Consider the following 23,491-nt stretch of genomic DNA (forward strand, 5'->3'; position numbering starts at 1 on the left):
ACAAAGTTTTGTTTTTACTTCATTATTATGTTGCTGCGAATAACGACAGCTCTTGACCGGTTTGTGTTCTTTGAAAATGTTTTATATTTTGGCATCCCTTGGCCTTGACCTTACTCTGCCAGACTCTTTCTGCCTTAGTTTACAATTGGAGGTCATTCACTCTCAGGTGAGGCTGTCCAGCATTTTTAAAAAATTTTTTTCTACCACTGCTTTCAAGCACAGTCACCTTTAGTGCATGTCACTAATATGCAATAATGGCGTATTAATCTCCATGACAATGAGCGACCAAAACACGTAGTTTAGGAGGTGTTCACAAGGTAACTGCTTCATGCGCGGGCTGACCCTAAATCAGGCCTGCTAGGGGAGGTGGATAGGTGTATTGTTGTTTGCCTGCTCTGGGTGCGGCTGTGCGCCGCACTTTACTTGGGTTTTTATGCACCCTTTTCTTGCTGTTATGGTGCGTTAAAATTGGTTGCACTGCTGGTCAACAATGTTAGCCGCAGCGCTGGGCCAGTGTAGTGAGAATAGAGAACATATTTTGCAAGTTTTTATTGACACATCCTTCTCGTTACTTTCAGTCAAAAAGAGATATTACTTTTCAAAATACTCTACATATCTATGTTAGAGCATTTCATAGAATATAGATACCATATTTACTCGCATAATTTGCGCACCTTTTTTAAAAAAAAATTAAGGCTTCTAAAGGGGGTGCGCAAATTACGCAAAAATTTTCTGAACACATGCTAGAAAACGCTATAGAGGTCATTATGCACAATGTATACTGTATATTGCCACCTATACGTAGACCAGGCCCCTATCTCGCATCCCTCGTTGGCCCCCCACCCAAATCACTCAATCAATCAATAATTTTATTTCTTCCTCACAAAAAGATTAGCGGAGGATGAGGAGGGCTTGAAGAAAAAGTGGAAGTTTCCACTTGACGAGCTTCGAGCCCCCTATTTACAAGGCATATACAGTGGAAGAAAGTTAACTACAGATATATCATGCATGCCCTCCCCCGCCTCGCCCCGTGTTATGTAGTTCCCTGTGGGATGGCATCGTGTCGCTTGCGCATCAATAAAAGCAGAACGATACAATCACGAAGCCAGCAGCGGGAAGCTAGAGTGACTCTAGGGGAGGCAAAGGAGATAACAGGCGTGATAAAAGTGTTGCTTTGCGAGCGGCCCGGCTGACTAGCGGAAAACCGAACAGCAAATGGTTTGGTAGAGCCGGATTCAGGTGCTCGCAAAACTGATTGTCCGGGAAAGCTATTGCCGGCGCAAACGAGCTGGGTAAACGGCACATAATTCGTGCCCTCACCACTTGCACCTTTCGCTACTGCATGCGGCAACTTTGCCACGCCAATCTTCTCAAGCCTGCTTCCCAAGCCTGCGGGTGGTCTGGTACAGCAGAGAATAAAAATATGCGAGTAAGAGTTTTTTTTTTTTTTAAATCTAGGTAAACAGTTGGGGTGCACAAATTATGTGCGGGCGCAAATTATGTGAGCAAATATGGCAACATGTATAGACGCACCATAGGTGCAGCTGATGTTTCTAGTACATCATTTCGTGCATAATTCACACAATACAGAAGGGATTTATTGCATGCACTTTTTACCATTAAGTTGTGGATAATTGCAAAAATTTTTTTAGTGTTTATTTAAACACATGAAAACAAACCACTATCTTGCAAGTGCCTTCACTGTCCATGCTAATATATGCTACACCAATACATGTCAGTTAACATACAGTTGCATAATCGGTTCCCACGATGTGCAGACTCTTCTGCGGACCAAACATGATGACTGCTTCATCATCAGCAGTGCCTAAATCATAGTTCATGATCCACGGTGCCGAAATGGGCAGCGGCTCCCAAGAAAGCGTGTATTGGTAGCGGTGCATGTCGTATCTCGCTGCACTCTTCGCAATTTCAAAGGCCACAAGCGCAAAACTAAACATCACTGTAGCTGGTGCCTGCACTGACATCACGAGCACATGAAGGAACACGACATAAATTTAGCTGTGGTTTAACTAGTGTTGAACCTGGTTAGAAAGAGAAAGCTGTGGTGTACCGGGCAACTAGACACGACTTGGCGTCTGTAACATTGAGCGCGTTCCTTACAACTTCGCTACTCGCTTAATTGGAACATCTGTGATTGGGACATCTGTGATTTACATGCAAATAATTAAATTATTCGTAAAGGCCTAAGTACATAACTCGAAGATGTGTTTCTAAGACATCTGTGCATGCACTAGATGTGCGCCATCTGATAGGCCAGCCTTGCGTTGCGTGTTTGGGTTTCAGTAGGTGCTGCATGATGGCAGTATGACTGCACGCCATGCACGAAGGAAATTTACCAGAAACGTACTTTGCTACTCGTAATGCTCATAATAAATTGTTCATGCATGCCTCAATACATATCTTGTAGATATGTTCCTTAGACATCTGTGCATTCACTAGACTTCATTCACTTCCAAGAGTCAAACAGTTGTGGCGGAGTGGAAGCGTCCTCGTCTCGCATGCCGGAAGCCCGGGTTCGATTCCCACCTGTACCGCAATTTTCTTCTGTTTTCTATTAATTGAGGCCGCCTCAAGGTCATATCTGCCGTAACAAGACCTTCAAGGTTTGTATGTGAGAAGTGGAGCCTTCGCTCCAAAAGGGACCGATGCTGCAAAGCGGATTATAGCACCTGAGAAAATGTGACTGATGGAATTTGCCAAATACGCAAAGGACGTGCAGGTTAAAAATTCAAAAGGGTTAGAGAGAGAGATCTTTCCCCATTTCAGTAAAACATACATTTAAACTAGTTGCTACATGATTGCAGGCGGTACAGCGCAAAACTGACGAAAGACGAGGAGAAGGTCTTCAGTATTGCTCTGTACTGCCTGCATTCCTCCTTTCAGAACATTCCTGGCACTAGCACCAATTCCTCCTAAGTTACATTCATAGCGGTCAGGGGTGCAATAAAGGCGTCACTGGAGGCTTCTCGAATTAGCTGGGATGGCAGTGGCTCCTGCTTTCCTCCCTCCCCCTGACTGTGGTCGGCGATATCGATATTGAAGCGTAAGATGTACCAAGCTGCCATTTTTGTGATGCCGATGACAATAGGGTGTTGCTGGCACAGTTTCATTTTTGTACTTAATTCTAACGTGCAAATCATTTTTAGGCGATTTTTTTATGGAACAAAGGTGCACGTTAGAATTCAGTAAATACACTATATTCGATTCATATTTGAATCTGTTTTTTTACAATTTCATTCATGTTTGATTTGGTTTTTTGGTAAACTGTTCATATTCGATTTGATAGTGAAGCTACACATTTCGTATTTGATTCGAAAAAGTACTATATTCACACCCCTACGCTTTATGCCTACACACTGGCTTACAGGCTCCATGATCTATTCTTGATAGTGTTACTTTCATGGGTTTTTGAGGGATTGATGTCACATGTTGCTTTCACGCATTGTGGACGTCCGTGTTTCTTCGAAAGCATGCATAGTCTTGACTTTAAGGAAGGATCATCTGTTTAAATGAATGACATTGGGCACCTTCCGATTCCCCCTGCTTCTTCCATCAGTTGTTACGGCTGTGTCGGGAACGACTGGGTGATTTTGTTCGGGTTGAAGAGTACAAGGCAGGACAGAATCTGGTGGTGCAATACTGGAGGTAAGTTTCACCCTTGCCCTCTTCAGTGACTTGTTTGGTCTTGTTTAAATTTTGCTACTGCTTTGTAATGGATAGCTTGCTGCGATTAGTATTTCATTTTTGCACTCTATGGTTGTTTAAAATTTTATTTGCGTGTTTAAAAATTGCCACTTGTGGTAATTGTGCAGTGGTAGTTGGCATCGTATGATGTGGCTCATGTATATGTTAAAAGCATACATGCATTATCAGTGCCAGTGTGAGGAAGTGCTTAACATTATTTCGAAATAAAATGATTAACCATATCATTCCTTCTTTGTCCTTGGTTTTTTCAAGCACTTAACTATAGAGCAGGGGTTCTCAAGCTTTTTTGCTCCAAGGAACCCCAACAGCCTTCAACATGTGCCAAGGGCCCCCCCACAATCGGTTGTCACAAGTGTCACAGTTGGTCAGTGTTGCTTGTGAATGGACCATATGTATTTGCTTTTTTCTTGCTGTTTCATTTACTTTTGTAAGTACCGCGTTTGCTCTCGTAACTTGCACACTTTTTTTTCTTTAAAATTAGGGCTTCCAAAAAGGGGGTGTGCAAATTACGTGAAAATTTTCTGAACACACTCTAAAGAAAACTCTACAGAGGTTTTAACACGCATCTCGCACCCCTTGCTGGCCAACAAAAAAGTTGGCCAGCAAGGGGATGGCACAGATCTGCGGATGGCACAGATGCTGACGGCACAAAACTGCGGAAGAGCTGACGCTCAGAAATGAGTTTTAACAAACCAGGTACTGTGTCTGCTTCGCGCTCGCCCGCCAGAAGTGTACCGGAAAGAGGGGTTCCGTGCAATTCAGTTAGAGAACCCCTGCTATAGAGAATTGCCAACTAGTATGCTGTACACTGTTGTTTCATTCCCTTTAATTGCAGTTTTTTTTTTCAATCCCGTGTTTGTGGCCTTATCTGTCAAACTTTGCCAGAACAAGCATTCAAGCAAATGGCAACAAGCAAATGCTTTCAGGGTTTGTTTATGGCAGCAGTGGCCCACACTTCAGCCATGCTGAGCACTCAGCAATGGCACACGTCTATTTGATCTTGACCTGTGCAGCACAAAACAAGAAACAAAAGTAGGCATCAGATGCAAGTGCTCTGTATCTTGGAGTGTGTTCATTGTTGTATTTCTATTTTTTCCCCGCTTCTCAGTACGCATTGCCACTTGGTCATTCCAAATATATACGGCTCTCTTGAGATAGCTTAAAGATCCCTGCCTTGCTGCGTGGCCGGATTGGTACCCCCGGTGAATTTTTTCCGTTTCTCAATTGCTCTTTCAGGGACCAGATGTCCAAAGAGAGGCATGCATACCAGCTGAACATCCATGTGGATTCAGTGGACCCTGGGAAGCCTCTGCGGGTGGCACATAACCCGACGCTGCCACACAAGGATGCTGTCTGGGCTGACCAGGCTATAAAGGTGCCTTTGAGCTTGTTGCCTGCGTAGATTAGGAAGAAGCTGAATGGCTTGTTCTTTTAGCAGCTCGTAAGAAGGAGTGTATAATTGAGGCTCTGGTGTCATTGTGTAAAAAAAATTTAATGCTGTCACAGTAAAAATCACTAATTCACTTTTGTGAATGTCCACCGGTGTGAATTGGCACTGGCCCATGAAACAGTCCGCCTTACTGAGAACTGAAGTGGATCACATATCAGAACAGCTCATATCATTGTAAAAGTCTTGGAATTTTTTAAATATATTTATTTGTATTTATTTACCAAATGCTGCAGACCCTTACCATGGGCCCTAGCAGGATGGGCAAGAAGAATATAAAGTGGCAAAATATGAATGCATTGCAGTGACAGCACAGAACATCAGTAACAACTTAATTACAATGGAACACCTTCAAGAGTAATGTGAGAAAATTAACACAAACGTGAAACGTGACTATAGGTAAAAAGCCAATTTATCAGTAGCCTCAATGGTCATAATCACGTCAAAAAGCAGCTTGTTCCATTCCTCAGTTGTGTGTGGATGAAAAAGAGTACTTAGAGGTGTAGTAGAACATTCTGGCATTGCGGGCTGGGTGGTTCATTTCGTTTTTCATTTCGTGTCGTTTTTGTCCCTATGTCTACTGTCCTGGTCTTTTTCGTGCAGTCCTACATTTTAATGATACTTAAAGGCGTTGGCTTGGCTTGGAGTTAGAGATTGCGCATGTTGATGTCTTGCTAAATAAGGTTGAGGACTCATAGAAGGTGTTGTTTCTAAGCATAATCTGAAATTTTTTCCCTGCATGGTTTCCCTGCATGGTTTAGTTTGTTAGCTATCAGGAGCAAAAATGAAGCAGGTTTACATTGTATAATAGCAGTGTTGGCGTAAAGATTTTTTTTTATGATTCTCAGCTTATTTTGAGCGTACCTTGTTAATTACCAGTTCTAATAGCTCTATCATCAGTGAAGTTCTCCACGTATTCTCTACGGAGGAATCGCAGCATTCCTTGATGGACTTTCTGGTGCTCAGATTATTGCATTTGGGCCACTATTTGGATACTCTTTCAGGTTTTGATATGTGTATGGGTGTAGCTGTTTTGAAGCAGTTTGAAAGTAACCACTTTAAACTTTGGCCATATTAGGTAAAATGTTCTGCCACAGCTAATTCTTGCAAGAAAGTGGGAAAAGAAAAAAAATCTTATATGGCTTGCTCTTCAGTTTTTCCAACCATCTATCAGCATTGCTTTGACAGGAAAGCGAGTCGGCATGACAAAAGAGATTTATTATGCCTAGGTTTGACCTGCATCGAATCACTGTTCTATCTTTTTTCAGACTGTGGATACAAAAGAGATTTATAGCCAAGTCAGCATAGAAACAGTTACTTTTATATCTCTTCAGACTGTGGGCGGGATATTGTCTTACCTGTTGATTGGGTAGCAGTAGCCCGGTGAATGTGCTGTTGCGAAAGGCATTCTTTTTGTGCCAATTCTTTCAGTCGGAGTTCTTGTCAGTGGAGAAGCTTCTCATTCAGACGATCCACATTCGAACAAAGCAGCGTCTCTCTGATCTCCGAGATCGGCTCAAGACCTTTCTTGGATCCTCCATGGAATGTGAGTACATGTGTGTCCTATGCCCTATTTATTGTTGTGACTGTGTTTCGGGTTTCTTTCAAGCATTTCTTGTTTTATTCTTTTGTTCTCTGCTCCTGTTGTGTATAAAGTGCGAAATGCCTGTATGTAATGCTGTACTTGTAAAGATAAATGTTGGAAAATGATTCATTATGCATTGACAATGCTAAGTATCTGTATACTTACTTGGATACCGTTGTTCTGCTGTTTGTTTATTTGTCTATAGAGTGAAACCTCTTTGATACTTGTTTAAAACATTTGTGGAAGAAAATGTGTTATCCGTCAAAACGTAGGATCCAAACCGCCAATTTTTTAAAAATGTAATTGCTCACTGAGATACAAAGGCATTTATTGATCATTTCACTTCACAAAAATGTCGATTAGCATTTTTTGGCACAATATCTGAACAGGTTCTTTTCTAGTGCTTGCAGAATTCAGGCTGCACCTGCGCTGTTTTAAGCGCTTGAAAAAATTTGCATATGCATCCGTTTTATTGACGGCAATGGCAAAAGCAACCAAAATTGCTTCGTCATTTTCGGATGCTTCGCCCCTTTGCACCTAAGCACGGCAAGGAAGCCGCCGCGGCTGCTGACTGTTGCAGCATTTCTGCTTTTCATACTGCGTTCCCCAGACCTGGCCTGCTGTGTAAGCGCATCGCTGTATTTCTCAAATTCTTCAATGCCTGGCCCTTACGCACCGCGAAAAAACAGCAGCATTTCTTCTCTCCATGTGATGTCCCCACAAAAAGGCTCTCGCATTTACTAGTGTGCTGTTTTCATTTTTTTTGCTGGTGGTGGCTGTGGTGGTGCTTCGCCTGTTTTGCACTTAGACACTGCAGAGAAGCCAACATGGCAAGTGTCTGCCACTGCATTTCAGCTCTTCATGTTGCGTGCCCGCATGTTTGGTCATTGTATGTTTGTGCATGTGTGGTTCGCTAAATGTGTTGTATGACCAGAATTTTTTAAAGATTTAAGCGTAGTAGCTGGAAAGTTGTGTTATTCGGGGACGTATTAACTGGGAGAAATATAGTGTAACTCTATGGGAATTTTTTAATGTCCGCGATTTGGAGTGTATGAACCGGGATCATTTCGACAAGGTTTTACTGTATATGCCTTTCATGCCTCAGGGTGGCATTGTGTAAGAAGAGTAGTAGAGATATATACATGCAACAATGCTTAGATAAGAGCTACGTACATGAGTTTCAAACTACATTATTATTTTGCGTTTTTATGCTGCCTAGATTTCCTGCTGGTCCTGTTTTAGTTTGCTTTCTTCTTGTTAGTTTGTACCTATACTTGTTCTTTTTTCCTTTTGCGAACTAGTAATCTCATCGCATCTTTCCCACTTCTTTACTTTCACTTTCTTTTACAATGTGTGTTGGTGCTACCAGATTCGTTTCTGTTTTGGTTGTACTTTGTATGTGTTATGTATATTTATCTATTATGTATTTTATGTATTGCCTCCTCTCCCCCATGAATACCCTCATTCGAGGGCATTTAGGGATACTACTTTGAAAAAATAAAATAAACAGTAACAAGTGAACTGAAATAATTTATTACAGTTAAGAAAAAGAAACATTACCGTTCACATCAGGGCCATAGAAAATACAGGAAAAAGACAAAACAGCTATGTGTCATACAACAAGACGCGTAAAAAGCACAGAGGAACATGCAACCCGAACAAGCTGATGAATACTTTATTTTTTTTTTTTTTTCACAGGTCCAATTCAGGGCTCTCCAGCTGTGCTTCAGGTTCCTCTTCTGCAGCCTTGCATGCAGTCGGAGCACCTGCTTGTCACCGTGGACACCCACACAGGATACTTTCTGGCTTTTGTGCCTCAGTACAGTGCGTTGTGGTTTTTCTCTCTTGATTACTTTATTATAATAATCTATTCATTTACTTACGCACATATTTTCTCTGCGAAATCTCCGACGCAGTTGTGTTGCACTGTTCTTTAATATGTCTTTCTACGCTAGACGCACCACACTTAACGCTTGACCCTCCCGATTTCTTCAGAAAGTTTGTTTATTTTTATCGCACTGCTGAAAGTGATTTCCCTCAATATTTCTGTGAAAAAAAAAATTTTCCGGGCATATGGCACCCCTTCGAATTTTCCAAACAATTTCAAAACTCGGCCTCATTAAAAAATTTACAAAAAATTAATGCTTTTTTCTATGCTCTACTTTTTTTCTGAACAATTTAGAAGCATTGTACTTCGGTATCAGCCAAGAATATACTACCAGCAGAAAATACTTATATATTTTAAGTCTTTAGTCCAAAATGTGTCATTTTTCCAATTTTTCAAAAAACATAAGCGGCATTTGTGGGCAATATGAAAAACTTGATCGCTATCTGGGACATGTACTGATTGGAAGAAATGTTTCAACTTGAATAGAACAGTAGAAGTTAATGAAAAAAATCCCAAAGTTGCAAGAAATGCGATTTGCCGCGTATTTAGCCTTAAATTCCACGCTGAGGTGGTCCAAGTAGTAGAAATACAAAATGCGGCTGATTACATAACTAATGTGATTGTTATCACAATTAGCAATTTTTATCCGAACAGTTTTTGTTATAGGTGAGAAAAAAATGTTTGAAGTTGACCACCATCGCCAACGGGGATTGCTGTCCCGTGATGTCCGTGTACTGCACACCACGGTGGCAGCACTTCTCAAAATTATAATCTCCGGTGTACTCACACATTCAGGTGCTCAAGCTCCGATGCCCTGATCGTAGTCAGCACCATTGGCTCTCACGTGGTTTGTTAACATGAGCAGTGGCACGTGCGGTGTCAAGTGACTAGGACATTTGAAGAGCGTACATGGGGCGTATCTTGCCGCCACTTCACTCTGCCTTCTCTTTTTCCTCGCACCTCTTGCCCGGCGCTGACACATTTCACCAGGCTCCCGAAATATGCAACACTAGATATTCGCTCAATAGAACAGATGGAATGCAGTCCCGATCTCAAATAAAGAGACTTTGTAGTACTAGTGGAGCATCTAGCTTAGCCACGTACTCAAGTGTGTTGTTCTAGTAAAGGTGTTATTAATAAAATTTGCTTTATGCTACAGGTTCAGCCGTAGCCGGCCGAGTAAATATGAAAAAGATAATGCGCTGAATATCGTGAGTCAATAGATTATTGTATTTTTTTGTGTGTTACCGTATTTACACCATTGTAAGTCGACTTGAATGTTAGTCGACCCCCCAAAATTGCATGTCCGGAAAAAAAAAAAAAAACACTGGTGGACGCGCTCAAAAACGAAAACTTATTGCATAGATGTGCTAGTCATCCTCACTTGAGTCATCTTCAGTGGTACTGCTGTCGTCATCGTCGCCGCTGCGATCTCACAGCACATTGTCCTCCATGTAAAGCCCGCACTTTCTAAATGACTGCACCACGACATCGTGTGGTACGGCCGCCCAAGCGGAAATCGCCCACCAGCACACAGCCGCCAGAGAGGCTCTCTTCACGCGCCCCGTTGGCGTAAGTTCCCGCCTTTCCGCCACCAGCCACTCGTTATACTCATGCCGGAGCAAGTCCTTGAATGGCTTGTTAATATCAACGTCTAGCGGCTGCAGGTGCCCCGTCGGACCGCCGGGAATCACCAGCATATCTGTATGTTCTTTTCGTAGCTCTGCCTTCACTTTGCGGTAAGGTGGCCGCGAAATGTGTCCAGCACGAGGAGGTTTGGATTGCAATCTTTGAGGGATGCCCTGGCCTCAAAAGCCACACCCGACGGTACCAATCAATTACTAAGTTTTCCGTCATAAAGCCTTTTTCATTCACTCGCACAATTACACTTTTCGGGAACATTTCCTTTGGCATAGTTTTTCTTTTGAAGACGATGTACGGTCGGAGCTTTGTGCCATCTGCCAAGCATGATAGCATAACAGTGAACCGAAGCTTCTCATTTCCTGTCGTGAGAAGCTTAACTTCGCAAGCTCCCCTCACGCTCACTGTTGTGTTGCTTGTCATGTCGACGTAGACGGGAGTCTGGTACGCATTGCCGATTTGGCCGAGCAGGTATCGCCGCGAGTCGTGGAGCTTGAGGTAGTGCCTATGGAAGGCAAGAAATTTCTCCTCGTAAGCACTAGGCAGCTTCTGGCATACACTAGTATGCCGACGAAGAGAGAAGCCAGCCCTCTTCATAAATTTCGAAGCCCAAGCCCTGCTGGCTTTGAAGTCTGTTCGGAGTATCCCAGCTTCCGCAGCGAAGACGTGGGCTTGTTGCGTGATCATTTTGCCTGTCACTGGAAGGGACCAATCTCGTATTTCGGTGACATACACCGCAAGCTTGACCTCCAGCTCCAGAAAGCGTCCCGACTTCGGCCCGCTTGGAGACTTCTTCGCTTGGAGTCGCAGTTAAAAATTCTGTCTCGCTGCTTCCGCCACTCCCGCACCAACCGTTCAGAAACATTGAACTTGCGGCCCGCTGCGCAGTTGCTGGTTTCTTCGGCGTAAATGATGGCATCCCTCTTGAACGCTGCAGTGAATGAGCGCCGAATGCTTTTCGAACCTGGAGAGCTCATGGCGAAGCACGCGGCCGGCAGTCGAGTCAAAAGCACCAACTCCAAGCACCACCAAACAAAGAGTGATCGGTGTCGGGGCGTCGGCTCTTCCAGCAAACATCGGCATTCCCCAGAAGCGCCGCTGTTACATATTGCGCAACCAACTGAAATAGCGGCTCTTCCATCAGCTAGCGACACTCCCGGGCACTGGCGCAGACTCCGCGATTGGAACAGCGGGACAGCGGCCCTTCCCGCGAGTGAAATGAAATGAAATTGGTTTTGGTGGAAAGGAAGTGGCGCAGTATTTGTCTCAAATATCGGCGGAAACCCAGTTGTAAGGGTAGAGATAAAGGAGGGAGTGAAAGAAGAAAGGAAGAACGAAGTGCCGTAGTGAAGGGCTCCCGAATAATTTTGACCACCTGGGGATCTTTAACCTGCTGTACTGACATCGCACAGCACACGGGCGCCTTTGCGTTTCGCTTCCATCGAAACGCTGCCGCCGCGGTCGGGTTCTAACCCGGGTATCCTGTTCAGTAGCACTGAACCATCGCGGTGGGTAATGGTGTGCGCAGTAAAAATGAAAAATCCTGGCCAAAAAGCCCGCGGAATACTTGAATGCTACGCTTGGCGCCGTAGAGCAAACAAAAACTTCTAACATCGCAGTAGCGTCCCTGATAGATTGTTTTTCTTGCTTTTATTGGCAGTTCAAGGTTTCGTTTCGATTGTAAGTCGACCCCTCCACTTCGGAATTTTAAATTTCAAAAAAAGGGCCGACTTACAATCGTGTAAATACGCTCTGTGTAATGTGTAACTCAGCCACATTATATAAAAAAAATTAAACCCGGAGAGAATTGGTATACCTGTTGTGATGGATTGTTAGTGCTTATCTAACAACAGCGAAAAGCTTATCATTATTAGCTTATTATCTGAAACATTTTTACTAAATATTATAGTCCCAGACAGCCAACAAGGCGTTTTATATTGCTCACGAATGTCGTGTACATTTTGTGAAAAAACTCTAAAAATGGTACTTTTTGGGTTTTTGGGCTAAAGAACTAAAATACATTGAGCACTCTTTTGCTGGCAGTTAATTTTGAGCTGATACTAAGCTACAGTACTTCTACATTGTTCAGGAAAAATTTCCAGCCCAGAAGAAGAACTACTATTTGTCATAAATTAATGAGACCTAAGCTTTCACTCGTCTGGAAAATTTAGGGATGTCACATGACCAGAAATTTTTTTCAGCACAATATTGAGAGAAATTACTTTTGACGCTGTGATAAAAAGCCAGAAGTTTTCTGGAAGAAATCAGCGAGGGTTGTTTGTGAAGTCTAGTGTGTTTGGAATAGAATGACCTTAATATGAGAAAATTTGCAAGTTTGTGTTTTCCATTTGTTTGGCATATGTTGGTGGACGGGCTACCATCATAAAACAAAACACCAATCTCATGTTGGGACCATCAGTGGCAGTTTTTTATGACAGGTGGCCAAAACATGCCTCTATTTGGCCTTTTTCTGTATCTTTTCTCTTTGTTAGTACATGGCACTCACAATCTTGGAGCCTAAACCCTGATTACATTGCTGTTCGAATTAATAGTACACTGAACGGTACATTAAACCAATGGTTTTGTTCTACCGTTACACCGCAGCTGATCACTTGCTTTCTATGTACTCGCATTCTTTTTTACACGGATTTTTTATCTTTGCAAAACTAGACCCACCCATGATTGGGGAAATTCAAGAGGCACTCAACAAAGATGCCAGCAAGTTGGACAGCCTACTCATTGATCTCAAGTAAGGAGCAGTATGGCTTACTTGAGCGTCAAGGTCAAGGTTTACTGTAGTGCACCTTGCCAAAGGAAAGCTTGAAAATGTAATTGGAAGACATTATTGGCTTCCAGTTATATTTTATCTTGACATCTGCATTTTTCTTCTGCGCTTAACATTAACGGTGGTGGTACTTACTGCACTGACCTAGTAAAGAGAAATCAAAATGAATTTAAGGGCATGGCTTTCAACATCAACTTTCTTATTTTTTGACGGATGTTGATGAAATATATTTTAGCATGTTAGTAATGTTTTCAAACTTAAGTGCACAAAATTTTAGCATTTTATCTCAAGATCTTTTATTTCTACAAATTTTTTCTCCCACACCTTGTGGAAAGCCTGCAGACTTGACAAAATGTGGGAAAGACTGGTTCATTATACCCTGCATTTCTGAATGCATGCTGTGCGTGATGACATTAGTTTTTTCCCACAACATAAATTTTTTGTTTTCATTTTTTAAAAGCAGTTGGCATATACATGTCTAAACTGCACACAAGAAGTCACACCAAAAATCTACTATCCATCAAAATGAAAAACCAAGATTGTCATTGCAAAAAGTGGAGTTCTGTGAGTGCTACAAAACAAATGGGGCCAAAATAGACGGAACAGTCTTGAGAAATCTGCTCCACAAGGTGATCAATCTAGTCAGAAAACTGGAACGGAGAAAAACTTCAATGTTTTTAGCTGGGGTGTTACCAAAAATTCAGGACAGCTTAGAAAACGAGGCATGCGAGAGGGTACAATGATATTAAAAATGATTTGAAAGCGGTGTCCCTGTTTACAGTGTAATCGGTCATAGATTTAGGCAAATGAGGTTTTATGAATTATAAAACTAGAGAGTACAAACATAAGGTCATGATTCTGTAAAAGGATGTATGCCAAGATTAGTTGTTTTTTATGTTCCTGATTTTAGTTATGCTTTGTGTGTCTCCATTTGCACGTGGCAGATTTTGGATGACAGTGAAGCGTTGTGAGAAGACCCTGCAGCACCTGCCTGTTCTAACAAGCCCTACACTTCCTCTGGTTGTCCCTCGGGGCCATCCTGCCAGCAAGCTTGGTCCACACACCCTCTATGTCAAACTGTGCAAGCATCAAAATTACTATGTGGTAGGTGTCCGAGCACAAAGTTTGAGATCCACAGTTTGGTTTAGACTTCGATGAAAAATTGAGTGCTGGAACTGTGACGTGTGTCGGAACTTCGTGTGAATTTTCATGCTTGCTTCATGCAGTGCTTGAATGTGATGTTGAAATTGAAACCCAGCCAGTGGCTCTGGCTAGGTTTGCTCTAATTGCTGTGGTTTATGGTGGTGCTTCGATCCAGAAGGTTATTTGAATATGTACCACCGCAGTACTGTAGGATCTTATGTGTGGCATATTGACTATGTTGCATGCTGTCATCTTCCCGCAGAAGTTGCGTCAAGGCCGCAGGTGGCAAGTTTGTTAGGCTAGGTTTGGTTGGGTGCCTGTCCTGTGGCTTTTTGTTGTAAACTGATGAAGAGCAGGGAAAGACTGCTAGGGATAATTTTTGAGTGGGAATCAAAAGAAGAAGTCCGTCAGGCAGCCCATGTCATACTGTTTGAACTCCAGCCTGCCTTCTTGTGCACCAACAGGTGGTGGACTTGAAGGAGAGCCCCGGAGACCCGCTGGAGATTGTGCAGACCTACTACCTGATGACAGTGCAGCCACAGGCTTTACCAGATGAAGATGCAAGTGTAGTCAATGGTGGAGCACCATCTTCAGCCAGCAGCGTGGTGGGAGGAGCTGCAACGCCGTCGGGAGCCTCGACACCCCTGAGCCAATCCGGGAGCAGCACGACTGCTGCAACCTCTGCCTCCACAGTACCTACAGCTGGCCCTGGTGGCAGGGGCTCTGAAGAGGGCTCAGCACTGGAGACGGAACTGCCCAAGGCATTTCTGAGGGCAGGCAACTTTCTCCAGCTGGACACTTTCGCCATCGTGCATGGACCCTGCACTAAGATTGATAGTGAGGCCTGTTCTATCACTTCTGTGCAAACTTGGGGGTACACAGTCAAAAATTTGTGAAACACAGCATAAGTGAAATTTTTTTTTTTGTCGCTTTCTTTGCACGCAGCCTTGAAATGATATATGCAACCTGATTCTGAGCGTGCGAATGACGTAGTACACTATTTATACCTGAAAAAAAGTGCTCTGGATGCAGAAAAGACACAGTTTTTTTTTGGAAAGGTTCATTCCACAAAATTTTGACAGTGGATATACATGTTTGCATCTATTTGTGTCATTTCTTAGCCCCTTTAAAGAGCATTAAGTCGGGGAGCTAGTTTTTTTTTAAAAATAAATTTACAAACGCTACTTTCTTGTGAAAAAATTAAGTGTGTAAATATTGTATTGGCTATGAACTTTGAATTAATTTGCAGGTTAAAGCAAATGACATAAATTGCTAATTTACCCTCCATAGTACCTTAGTGGCTGTACTGTTGTACTGTTGAGTGTGAGTTTGTGAGTTTTACCCCAGCTGCAACAGATGCAATTTGATTGGGACAGAATTGGCACATTCTAACTCTTTCGCTACCACACCTCTCTGTATCGATCACCGGTGTTCGATGGATTCGAACCACAGTTTCAGTTCTGCCAGTTTTGTCACGGACTTTTAGGCACTGTATTTTCGTTTGCTGTGTTGTCGGTATTTTTTCCTGCAATGGGGAAATTTTTTAAACGCCTGTGAAGTTGATGTTTTGGCATAGTGTGCGCAAAGCATGTCGTCAATCTCGGGGATGTCGTGTGCTCAGAAAAATCCTGGTGTGCATGATTCTGCAGCATCTGCATCAGATTTTTTTGATCCCTCAAGTAGCAGTGACTCTGATTATCAGAGCTTTCTAGTCGCTGTGGTATTGATCAGCCAGGTTTCAGAATGAATTTGGTTCAACAGCTCTTGGAAATTGGGTACGCAGCACCAGTTAATGCTTCTCCAGCTCCACCACTCTCAAGTGTCCAGCACAAACCTGAGAGAAAAGAAATGCATTGAAACTGCAGAAAATACTACCAGGACAACAAAATAGAGCATAAGACAAATGTATACAGCCTCACATGCGATGCCTACTTGTGTTTCACATCAATCACGGAACTGTTTTGTCTTGTGGCATACTGATCAAGCGCTTAAAATTTTTTTTTCTATTCCAAATAGGTCAATTTTTTCAATTTTTTGCATAAATAGGCTCTTGCAAAAACAAACATTCGCAGCTTTTAAAAGTGTTTGCTTACCTTGTTTTCTAATTTTCATGTTAGTTGATCATCACAAACGTTTTAGCGGATATACTTATTTGTTTAAAGCCATAATGTTGAAAACCACATTTATTAGGGTATATTTTGGTACATCATATTATATTCTGAAAATTTTTTGCTTGCAAAAAAAAATTTACGTCAAGGATACACTGAAAACACCCCTTTTTCGCGTAGTCTTGAAAAACTTTTTCTAGCTCAAAAGGTTTTTGAGTTATAATTTGTAACCTTTAGCGGTTAATTTATAAACAAGTTTAAAGCATTTTGTACATTGTAGAATTTTAAAAATATTTTTTCTCAAAAAGATAGCCGAACCTTATTATAACGAAATAGTTTGTAACAAATTAATGGATATATCGAAGGGATGATGATTCCCCTTGCAAGCTCGGCCAATGCGGGCTATAATGAAGTTACGGCTGTAACAAAGTTTGCAGGAAAAAAAAATCTCTCAGTCCTATCAAAAACAGTCACTGTTTTCATGGTAATGAAAGAGTAAAGTACTGCAGCTGGTTGAAATAAACCTAAGGCCATTTATCGTTACATTCCTCATAGCGTTGGTATGTAAAAATGTATTAATTTTTAAGCTACTGAAACATTTTTAGCTGTGAATTTCTGTTTTTTGCGATGTTTTAGTGCAGAAAAGTTGAGGCATTGTTTTAACTGTTTTTCAGTGTCCTTGCTCTCTGCTGGTGGAAAGAGGAAGGTGAGGTATGCTTTATCCTTCAGAAAGAAATGTGGAATAACCTAATTCCCCTCCTCTATTATTTTTCTTAATTCCGTTGAGCATTCAAGGACATTCCTTTCTGTGACATGTCATGGCACCACTTTTTATTCACACACTTTTATTTCGTCAGTAATTGTTTTTTTTCTTCATTTATTCATAAAATTGTGCCCATTGGAATTTAGAGCAGTGGTTCCTGAAAGTTCAGCAAGTGTGTAAACCAGGTATTCTCAAACTGGGTTCCATGGAACCCCAGGGTTTGTTGGAACCCCAGGGTTCTTTGGAGTGCTTTGTGATGTTCCTTGAGAACCTAAATCCATGCATGCCGCAAACCCACGTTTCCTTTGCCTGCTTTATTGCATGAGTAATCGCTCTGTAAATGCTCACTGCAGTCTGGTGCATCGGTCAGCCGGTCATTGGTAATTGAATTTGGGCATTTCTTCTAGCGCTGTGTGACTGCATGCTCCTTTTTGCTTGTGTGTTGGGTTGGAAGGGATGGAAGCCAGGACGTATGGGGTTCCTTAGCACCTTTTGAAAGATCCCCTGGCTTAGAATGTTATGCTGTACAGTGTTAATCATCTGGCTCACAGGTGCCTCAGGTGGATCTTTGTTTGTAAAAAGGAGTGCACACACTAAAAATTTCGGAGGCTTTTTTATGGCTGGAAAGGCAACCAGTGGTTGTGGTTGGAGCATCCACTTAGAGATGAGTAACTGGCTCCAACTTAGACTGTGTTGGTGCCAGCGAGGTACGGGGCTTTACCACTGTGACTTGAACATTTTGCTCATATTGCTTCCCTCTGAAAAGACAGCAGAAAGCTGCAGAAGGAAAGCCATTTTATGGCTCATCCTATATCTTAATAATAATTTGCCCTGGACACTGATTTCTGCCACATATACTTGCATTGGCTTAAGGAAGTGCCTCACACTTTTTTGTGGGCCGCCGCGGTGGCTCAGTGGTTATGGCGCTTGGCTGCTGGCCCGAAAGACGTGGGCTCGATTCCAGTCGTGGTGGTCTAATTTTGATGGAGGTGAAATTCTAGAGGCTCGTGTACTGTGCGATGTCAGCGCACGTCAAAGAACCCCAGGTGATCAAAATTTCCGGAACACTTCACTACGGCGTCTTTCATAGCCTGAGCTGCTTTGGGATGTTAAACCCCCCTGTAAACCATAAACCATAAAACCTCACACTCTCTAGATGACGAATGGTAGTCGTTGCACACCGGTATTGATAGGAAACAGAGTGGAGAATTTCTGCATGCGAGGCATCTTAAAAGTGCTTTGAACTCTTATTAAAACAGTTCATAGCACCTTTGTTTTCTTCCTTAGCGTAGCTGTAGTTGATTTCCGGAATCATGTTATTGCTGTTTCCTGTTTTTATCTTGGGCACAGCTTGTCTCGGCTTCCAGTGAGACGCTGGCCAAGCAGCCTCGCTACTCTGGCTACTTCATCAGTGAGCTGGCTCACGTGGTGGCCTTCTGTGATGACCGCATTCCCTTTGGTACCCTTGCTGTGGAGGTGAGTGGGTCGGCCGCTGTCTTTAGTCTATTTTGCCACAGTGGTGCAATGAATCTAAATTATGCTTCTTGTTTTTCTGCTACTGCTATGCTTGGGGCCTAGGCTGAGCATAGCGAAGCCATGAGCACAGTGTGTAGAAGCTGTCACAGTGGTGCACTCGAACCGCACTCGATGCTGCATGATCACGTCACCTTTGCTGTCTCACCCAGACTGCTGCTTTTTGCGCCAGTCCCCAACAGCCCGGGCCAAATGATGCATGCTCCAAGTGACATTTGCTTGTAGATGTGGCCGCACATGCATAGTAGGGGTGCAGTTTGATTTGGTGTGCCAGGCGAACCAAAATTGATTGTGCCTCAGCAACAAGCAAAATTGCATTTTTTCAAATTTTAAAAACTGATATGGCTTTTGTACTATACTACAGTCTGCTACAAGTTTCCAATTACAACCAAGCACCTAACAGGTTAACTCCTAGAACTTAGTTAACCAGCTTACTTGATATAACATGATTTATGTGATTTCTGATCTCCACTACCAAATTTATACAGTTTATTCCCGATGATTAAAGCGTGAAGGGGATTGAAAAATTTGTTTGAATTATGCGGAGCTTGAATTAGCAGGAGCCTTTTCAATGTACTTGATGTGAACAGGACCTGAGTGTCAGCTTGAACCTTCAGTTTGATTGAATAAGCCATCAGTTCTAAATTAGAGAGTTTGAACTAAGTAAAGTCCTCTGTATGTCAGCAGGCCTTTCTCTTTAAGTACTACTACTGGCAGGCTTCATTGAAACACTCTGTATAAATGTCATCTTTGTTTGGTTTTGCCCTTTACCATGCCTGCACTGAGGGTCACTCTTATTGATGCTGATGCTTTGCATGAAGGTATTTTTATGCTTTGCAGTTATGCTGGTGTTTCATGACTAAAACAGGGTGGTGGTGAAGGACAAAAGAAGCACTGGCATACTACTGGATTCGCCTGGCACTGAGGCAGCCCCTGTTTATATGGTTACTTGTCTGTTTGCTGTGTATTATTAATCACTGCTTAGGCCCATTTTAACTTATATGCAGCCCAACTGCCAGACGGTGCACTCTATATACAGTCACTGGCTGTGTTTGCATTGCTGCAGTCCATTCAGGGTAAAACTAAAAAGCATTTTGGGAGGCAGCTTAACAAATTAGCGCAGTGGCTCAGTGGCCTTCGTGTTTGGCTGCTGATCCCATGGTCACGAGATAAAGTTCTGGCTGTGGCGGCCACATTTTGATGGAGGTGAAAAGCAAAAACACCTGTGTGCTGTGTGATGTCACTGCATGTTAAGAATCCCAAGGGGGAAATAGCTTGGAGCCTTTCATTACGGCCCATGTGTCGCTTCGAGAGGGGACTCTGAGGAGTATAGATATAGAAACACCACTCTTTCAGAAAACAGAGCTCTCGTTAGGTAGAAAAGAGCAAGAACTAAAATACAGGCATCTCTGCAACAGGTGAATCTCTCACGTACAAGCGTGATGATGAAATAGGAGAAAACACCCCAAAGATCTCTGAGGCTGACAAACGTGCATGAAGGTTAAGTGTTTGATCGATATTGAAGGATATAAGTTTGGTTTTGAAACCACTAGTGCATTTTTATCACACGAGGAAGATGGAAAAAAGACAACCTGAATGTTGGAAGTCAAAGAAAACCTGCAATTGGTGGTGCTACAGGCGGCCAGCTGATTTTTGGCATGTTTTGGTGTGCTTCGTGGCTATGCATGTCTGCATGGTTTCGTTATGCGCCTCGATTTACAAGGGCAAAAGCAGCAGACGACCTCCAAGTGCCTCTAAGTGCTCCTTGGATGTTGTTCGTACAACGACACGCAACTGCAACAACTAAAAAGAGCTATGTATAGCCAACGTTCAATGCACCTGCACGTTAGCGAATGCACTGCTCGGCATGTTCGCATTGTCAACGTACCAAGATGCTGGGCTGCATAACCAGCTCTTTGAGGACTATTATTACCAAATTTAAATATGCCTGCATGTACCAGTCGCTACACATCAGTCATGACAGTGGCTCGGCGGTAACAGCGACCCTGCCGACTCCTCGGCATTAGGACTTTCTTGCCAGACCAGCCACCTCAGCCCTCAAAAGCATCACACGCTGTATGGGGTTGAGGTCGCTGAATGCAGGCCGCAGTTCTTTGCGAATACTTTGTTGTCGGAATCGGGAACAGGATCCATCGTAACTGTGGTGCAAACGTAAATGAAGCGACGACGGCTGATAAAGGCCTTCAACGCCTGTCCGGCAGTAGTTTTCATTTTGGCTGCTTCTAGGCGGGAGCGCAGCGCTCGGTGCTAGCAATCACGGAGTCCTCATTTTTGTTTCCGCCGCTTTATGTCACTGTTGTCCTATTTCATCATCAGAGAGTCCCGAGCTTGATTCGTAGCAGCGGTAAAAAGTTTTTCAACTTTGAATCCAAATCTCTTAGCAATAAAGGCACCTTTTGCTGCTGGACAAGTGGCAACAAAGCCACAAAATGCTGATCTATCGGATGTTACTAACAAAAAAAAAAACTTGATAGCGTTGTCTCAGTGTTCCTTTAAGCTCCCCTATGTACAATTCTAGCTTTAATGACAGGTGGTCCTTAGTGATGAAGCAATAGTATCCACATTGTGCCTGATACCTGGTCTTGCTTGTTGGTTTCTGTTTGCAGCTGAACAAGAGAAATATCTGTCACCAGGGCATGCAGATTGAAGCCAATGGGACAAACTTCTTGGTCAAGATTGTACAGTGAGTGCTGCAAAGATGACTGTACCATGTTCTGCCAGGCTAAAAGCTAACTGCATTACTTTGGGCTGCGAATTAATTCTTGCCAAATTTTTTGCATATGCTTTGGAAAGGACTTCATTCCAAACAGTATGATGTTCTTGCTTTTAACTTGCAAAAAAAAAATTTGTTGCAGCTGCTGGAGTGCGCAAAATGTAGTGAAAATCAAAACCAAAGCACCAAGTATAGGCAGCATGACTTTTCTGCCTTCTCTTCACTGTGCAGACTTATTCACACCCATACAAGCTACTAATGGTGGTGGAGTGGTCCTGGAGAATGCAGATGTTTGCGATTGGGTTTGGTACAGCAAGATTGTGCTGAAAAAAACAAGTGCACAAATGTTCAGAGTTTAATTGCTTTTAGCATGGACTGTAAACAGGAGCATATCTCTGTCACCGGAATTTTTTGGTTTATTTTATAGGAAGCCTTATTTGGAAAGTGGCCTGACAGCGTGGAATGTGGAGGAGAGAGCCCTCAGAAGCATTTGCCGGAAATCGAAGCTTTCGCATCTGCAGTTTGTCCCATCTCGCGGCCTCCTCGGCAGCATTCCGAACCACATATCCATCTAAGGACGAGTGTGTAAAGTGTCCATTATGCCGTATGCACAACTTGTGCCGACATCCGGAGTGGTGCGATCGCGCCAGAGTGTCGGAGCGTGCATAAGAACATTGACTGCTCCTTCCAGCAGCTTATTTTCCTGAATTCTCGAACTTCGAAAGGAAACATTAGAGGTTTTCGAATATTGCTATTTACTTCTAGGCCCGAATCGAATACCGCATTATTCACTTCAATTTTCGGAACTTTTGAATATTAGCACAACTCTAGAAATTACACTTTATATGAGAAGAAGGTGACTGTTTCAATAAGCCATTGCAAAGAGCTTTGTTAATGCTTCTTTTTGGGTAGAAAGGTTTAGTGCAAACAGACACAGACCTCAAAATAGACTACATGCATGAAGAAGCACTTGTGTGTGTGTGTCGTCTTTCTTGTGGTTGGCATCTGTTTGCGCTAAAACTTTTTACAAGATTGCAAAAAGCGAACAAAAATCAACAGTTTTATGACAGCTTCATTTTCATAGTGGTCTTAGACTTGGTAAGCTTCTTTAGTGTTTTAAGATGATTGTTTTTTATCTGCTTGAGAGAAATAGCTAAGCTGACGTGTATAACCGATTTTAGTGAGGACTCGGTAATTTGAACTTCAAGAGATTGGAAAAACCATTTGAATAATTGAATGACCCTCAAAATGCTGCCATAAACCCTTGCATCATAGTAAAGTGTAAAGTTATGAAACCTGCATCGGTACGACAGTTTTCCAGAGTTCTGTCAATTGCTTTACTGCGCGCACACTGCTGGAATTATTGAAATGGAGCTGCTCCAAAATGGTAAAGGCCTTTGTGGCCTCTTTCGTGGTGTGGTGTGGTAGCAGTGTGGCCAGTGAAGCCATCTCAAAAAAGTTGTCGCAAGTGAGGAGGCTCCGCTGCACAAAATATGAACAGCACGTTACAAGCACAAAGAAACAGAAGAGACCAGCGATGTGCCAATTGATGTCCTAAACAGAAAAGGAATGTAGCTGTGCCTGAATAGATGGATAGGTGGTGCGTGGCTGAAAGCCGCCGTCACCAGGGGCTGGCACAAATCTCAGAAACACTAAACTGAAACTGTGTGACTGCACTATTTTTCAGCAACGGCAGCGTGTGATCATCATGCTGGCCATTACACGCACGGCAGAGGATTGCAGGCAATGCTGCACTGTGCAAATCGTGCTTTCATGCCGTGCCAGTCAAGCCTCAATACGGCTCTCTCTTGGGAGCCCGTCCGAATTATCCAGTATGAGGCCAGCTGCATCCGAATTAAAGGGACCCTGAAATGATTTTGATAGGTATATTCTAGTGCAACAGGTCTGTAGAGGCGGTCTTTGTGAGTATTCAAGTTAAATTTGAAGCTCTGCGTGGACGCTGTAATTTAAAAATCATTTTAAAGACCGCTGCTCACAGTAGCTTGCAACCGACTAGGGCGACGCGCCTCACTGCTCGTTCCCTACCCCGATGGCGTCAGTGGGCAGAAGAGCCAGCCATCAAGCTCGCCCCATCTGCCCACTTACGTCATCAGGGAAGGGGACACACGGTGAGGTGC

General features: G+C 43.0%; 1 protein-coding gene across 1 annotated transcript in view; it reads left to right on the plus strand.

The window, feature by feature from the left end:
- Nucleotides 1–23,491, plus strand: part of MED14 (mediator complex subunit 14) — an 81,379-nt gene that overhangs the window by 21,356 nt on the left and 36,532 nt on the right. Inside the window, exons 10-20 of the mRNA XM_077659322.1 lie at nt 123–166; nt 3,578–3,666; nt 4,963–5,101; nt 6,605–6,719; nt 8,457–8,582; nt 12,958–13,036; nt 14,017–14,176; nt 14,680–15,052; nt 16,998–17,029; nt 18,437–18,562; nt 21,247–21,323. Of these exons, the coding sequence (XP_077515448.1) occupies nt 123–166; nt 3,578–3,666; nt 4,963–5,101; nt 6,605–6,719; nt 8,457–8,582; nt 12,958–13,036; nt 14,017–14,176; nt 14,680–15,052; nt 16,998–17,029; nt 18,437–18,562; nt 21,247–21,323 (1,360 nt within the window). The remainder of the gene's footprint in view (nt 1–122; nt 167–3,577; nt 3,667–4,962; nt 5,102–6,604; nt 6,720–8,456; nt 8,583–12,957; nt 13,037–14,016; nt 14,177–14,679; nt 15,053–16,997; nt 17,030–18,436; nt 18,563–21,246; nt 21,324–23,491) is intronic.

This window comes from Amblyomma americanum, chromosome 3, assembly GCF_052857255.1.
Source record: "Amblyomma americanum isolate KBUSLIRL-KWMA chromosome 3, ASM5285725v1, whole genome shotgun sequence".
Lineage (NCBI taxonomy): Eukaryota > Metazoa > Arthropoda > Arachnida > Ixodida > Ixodidae > Amblyomma > Amblyomma americanum.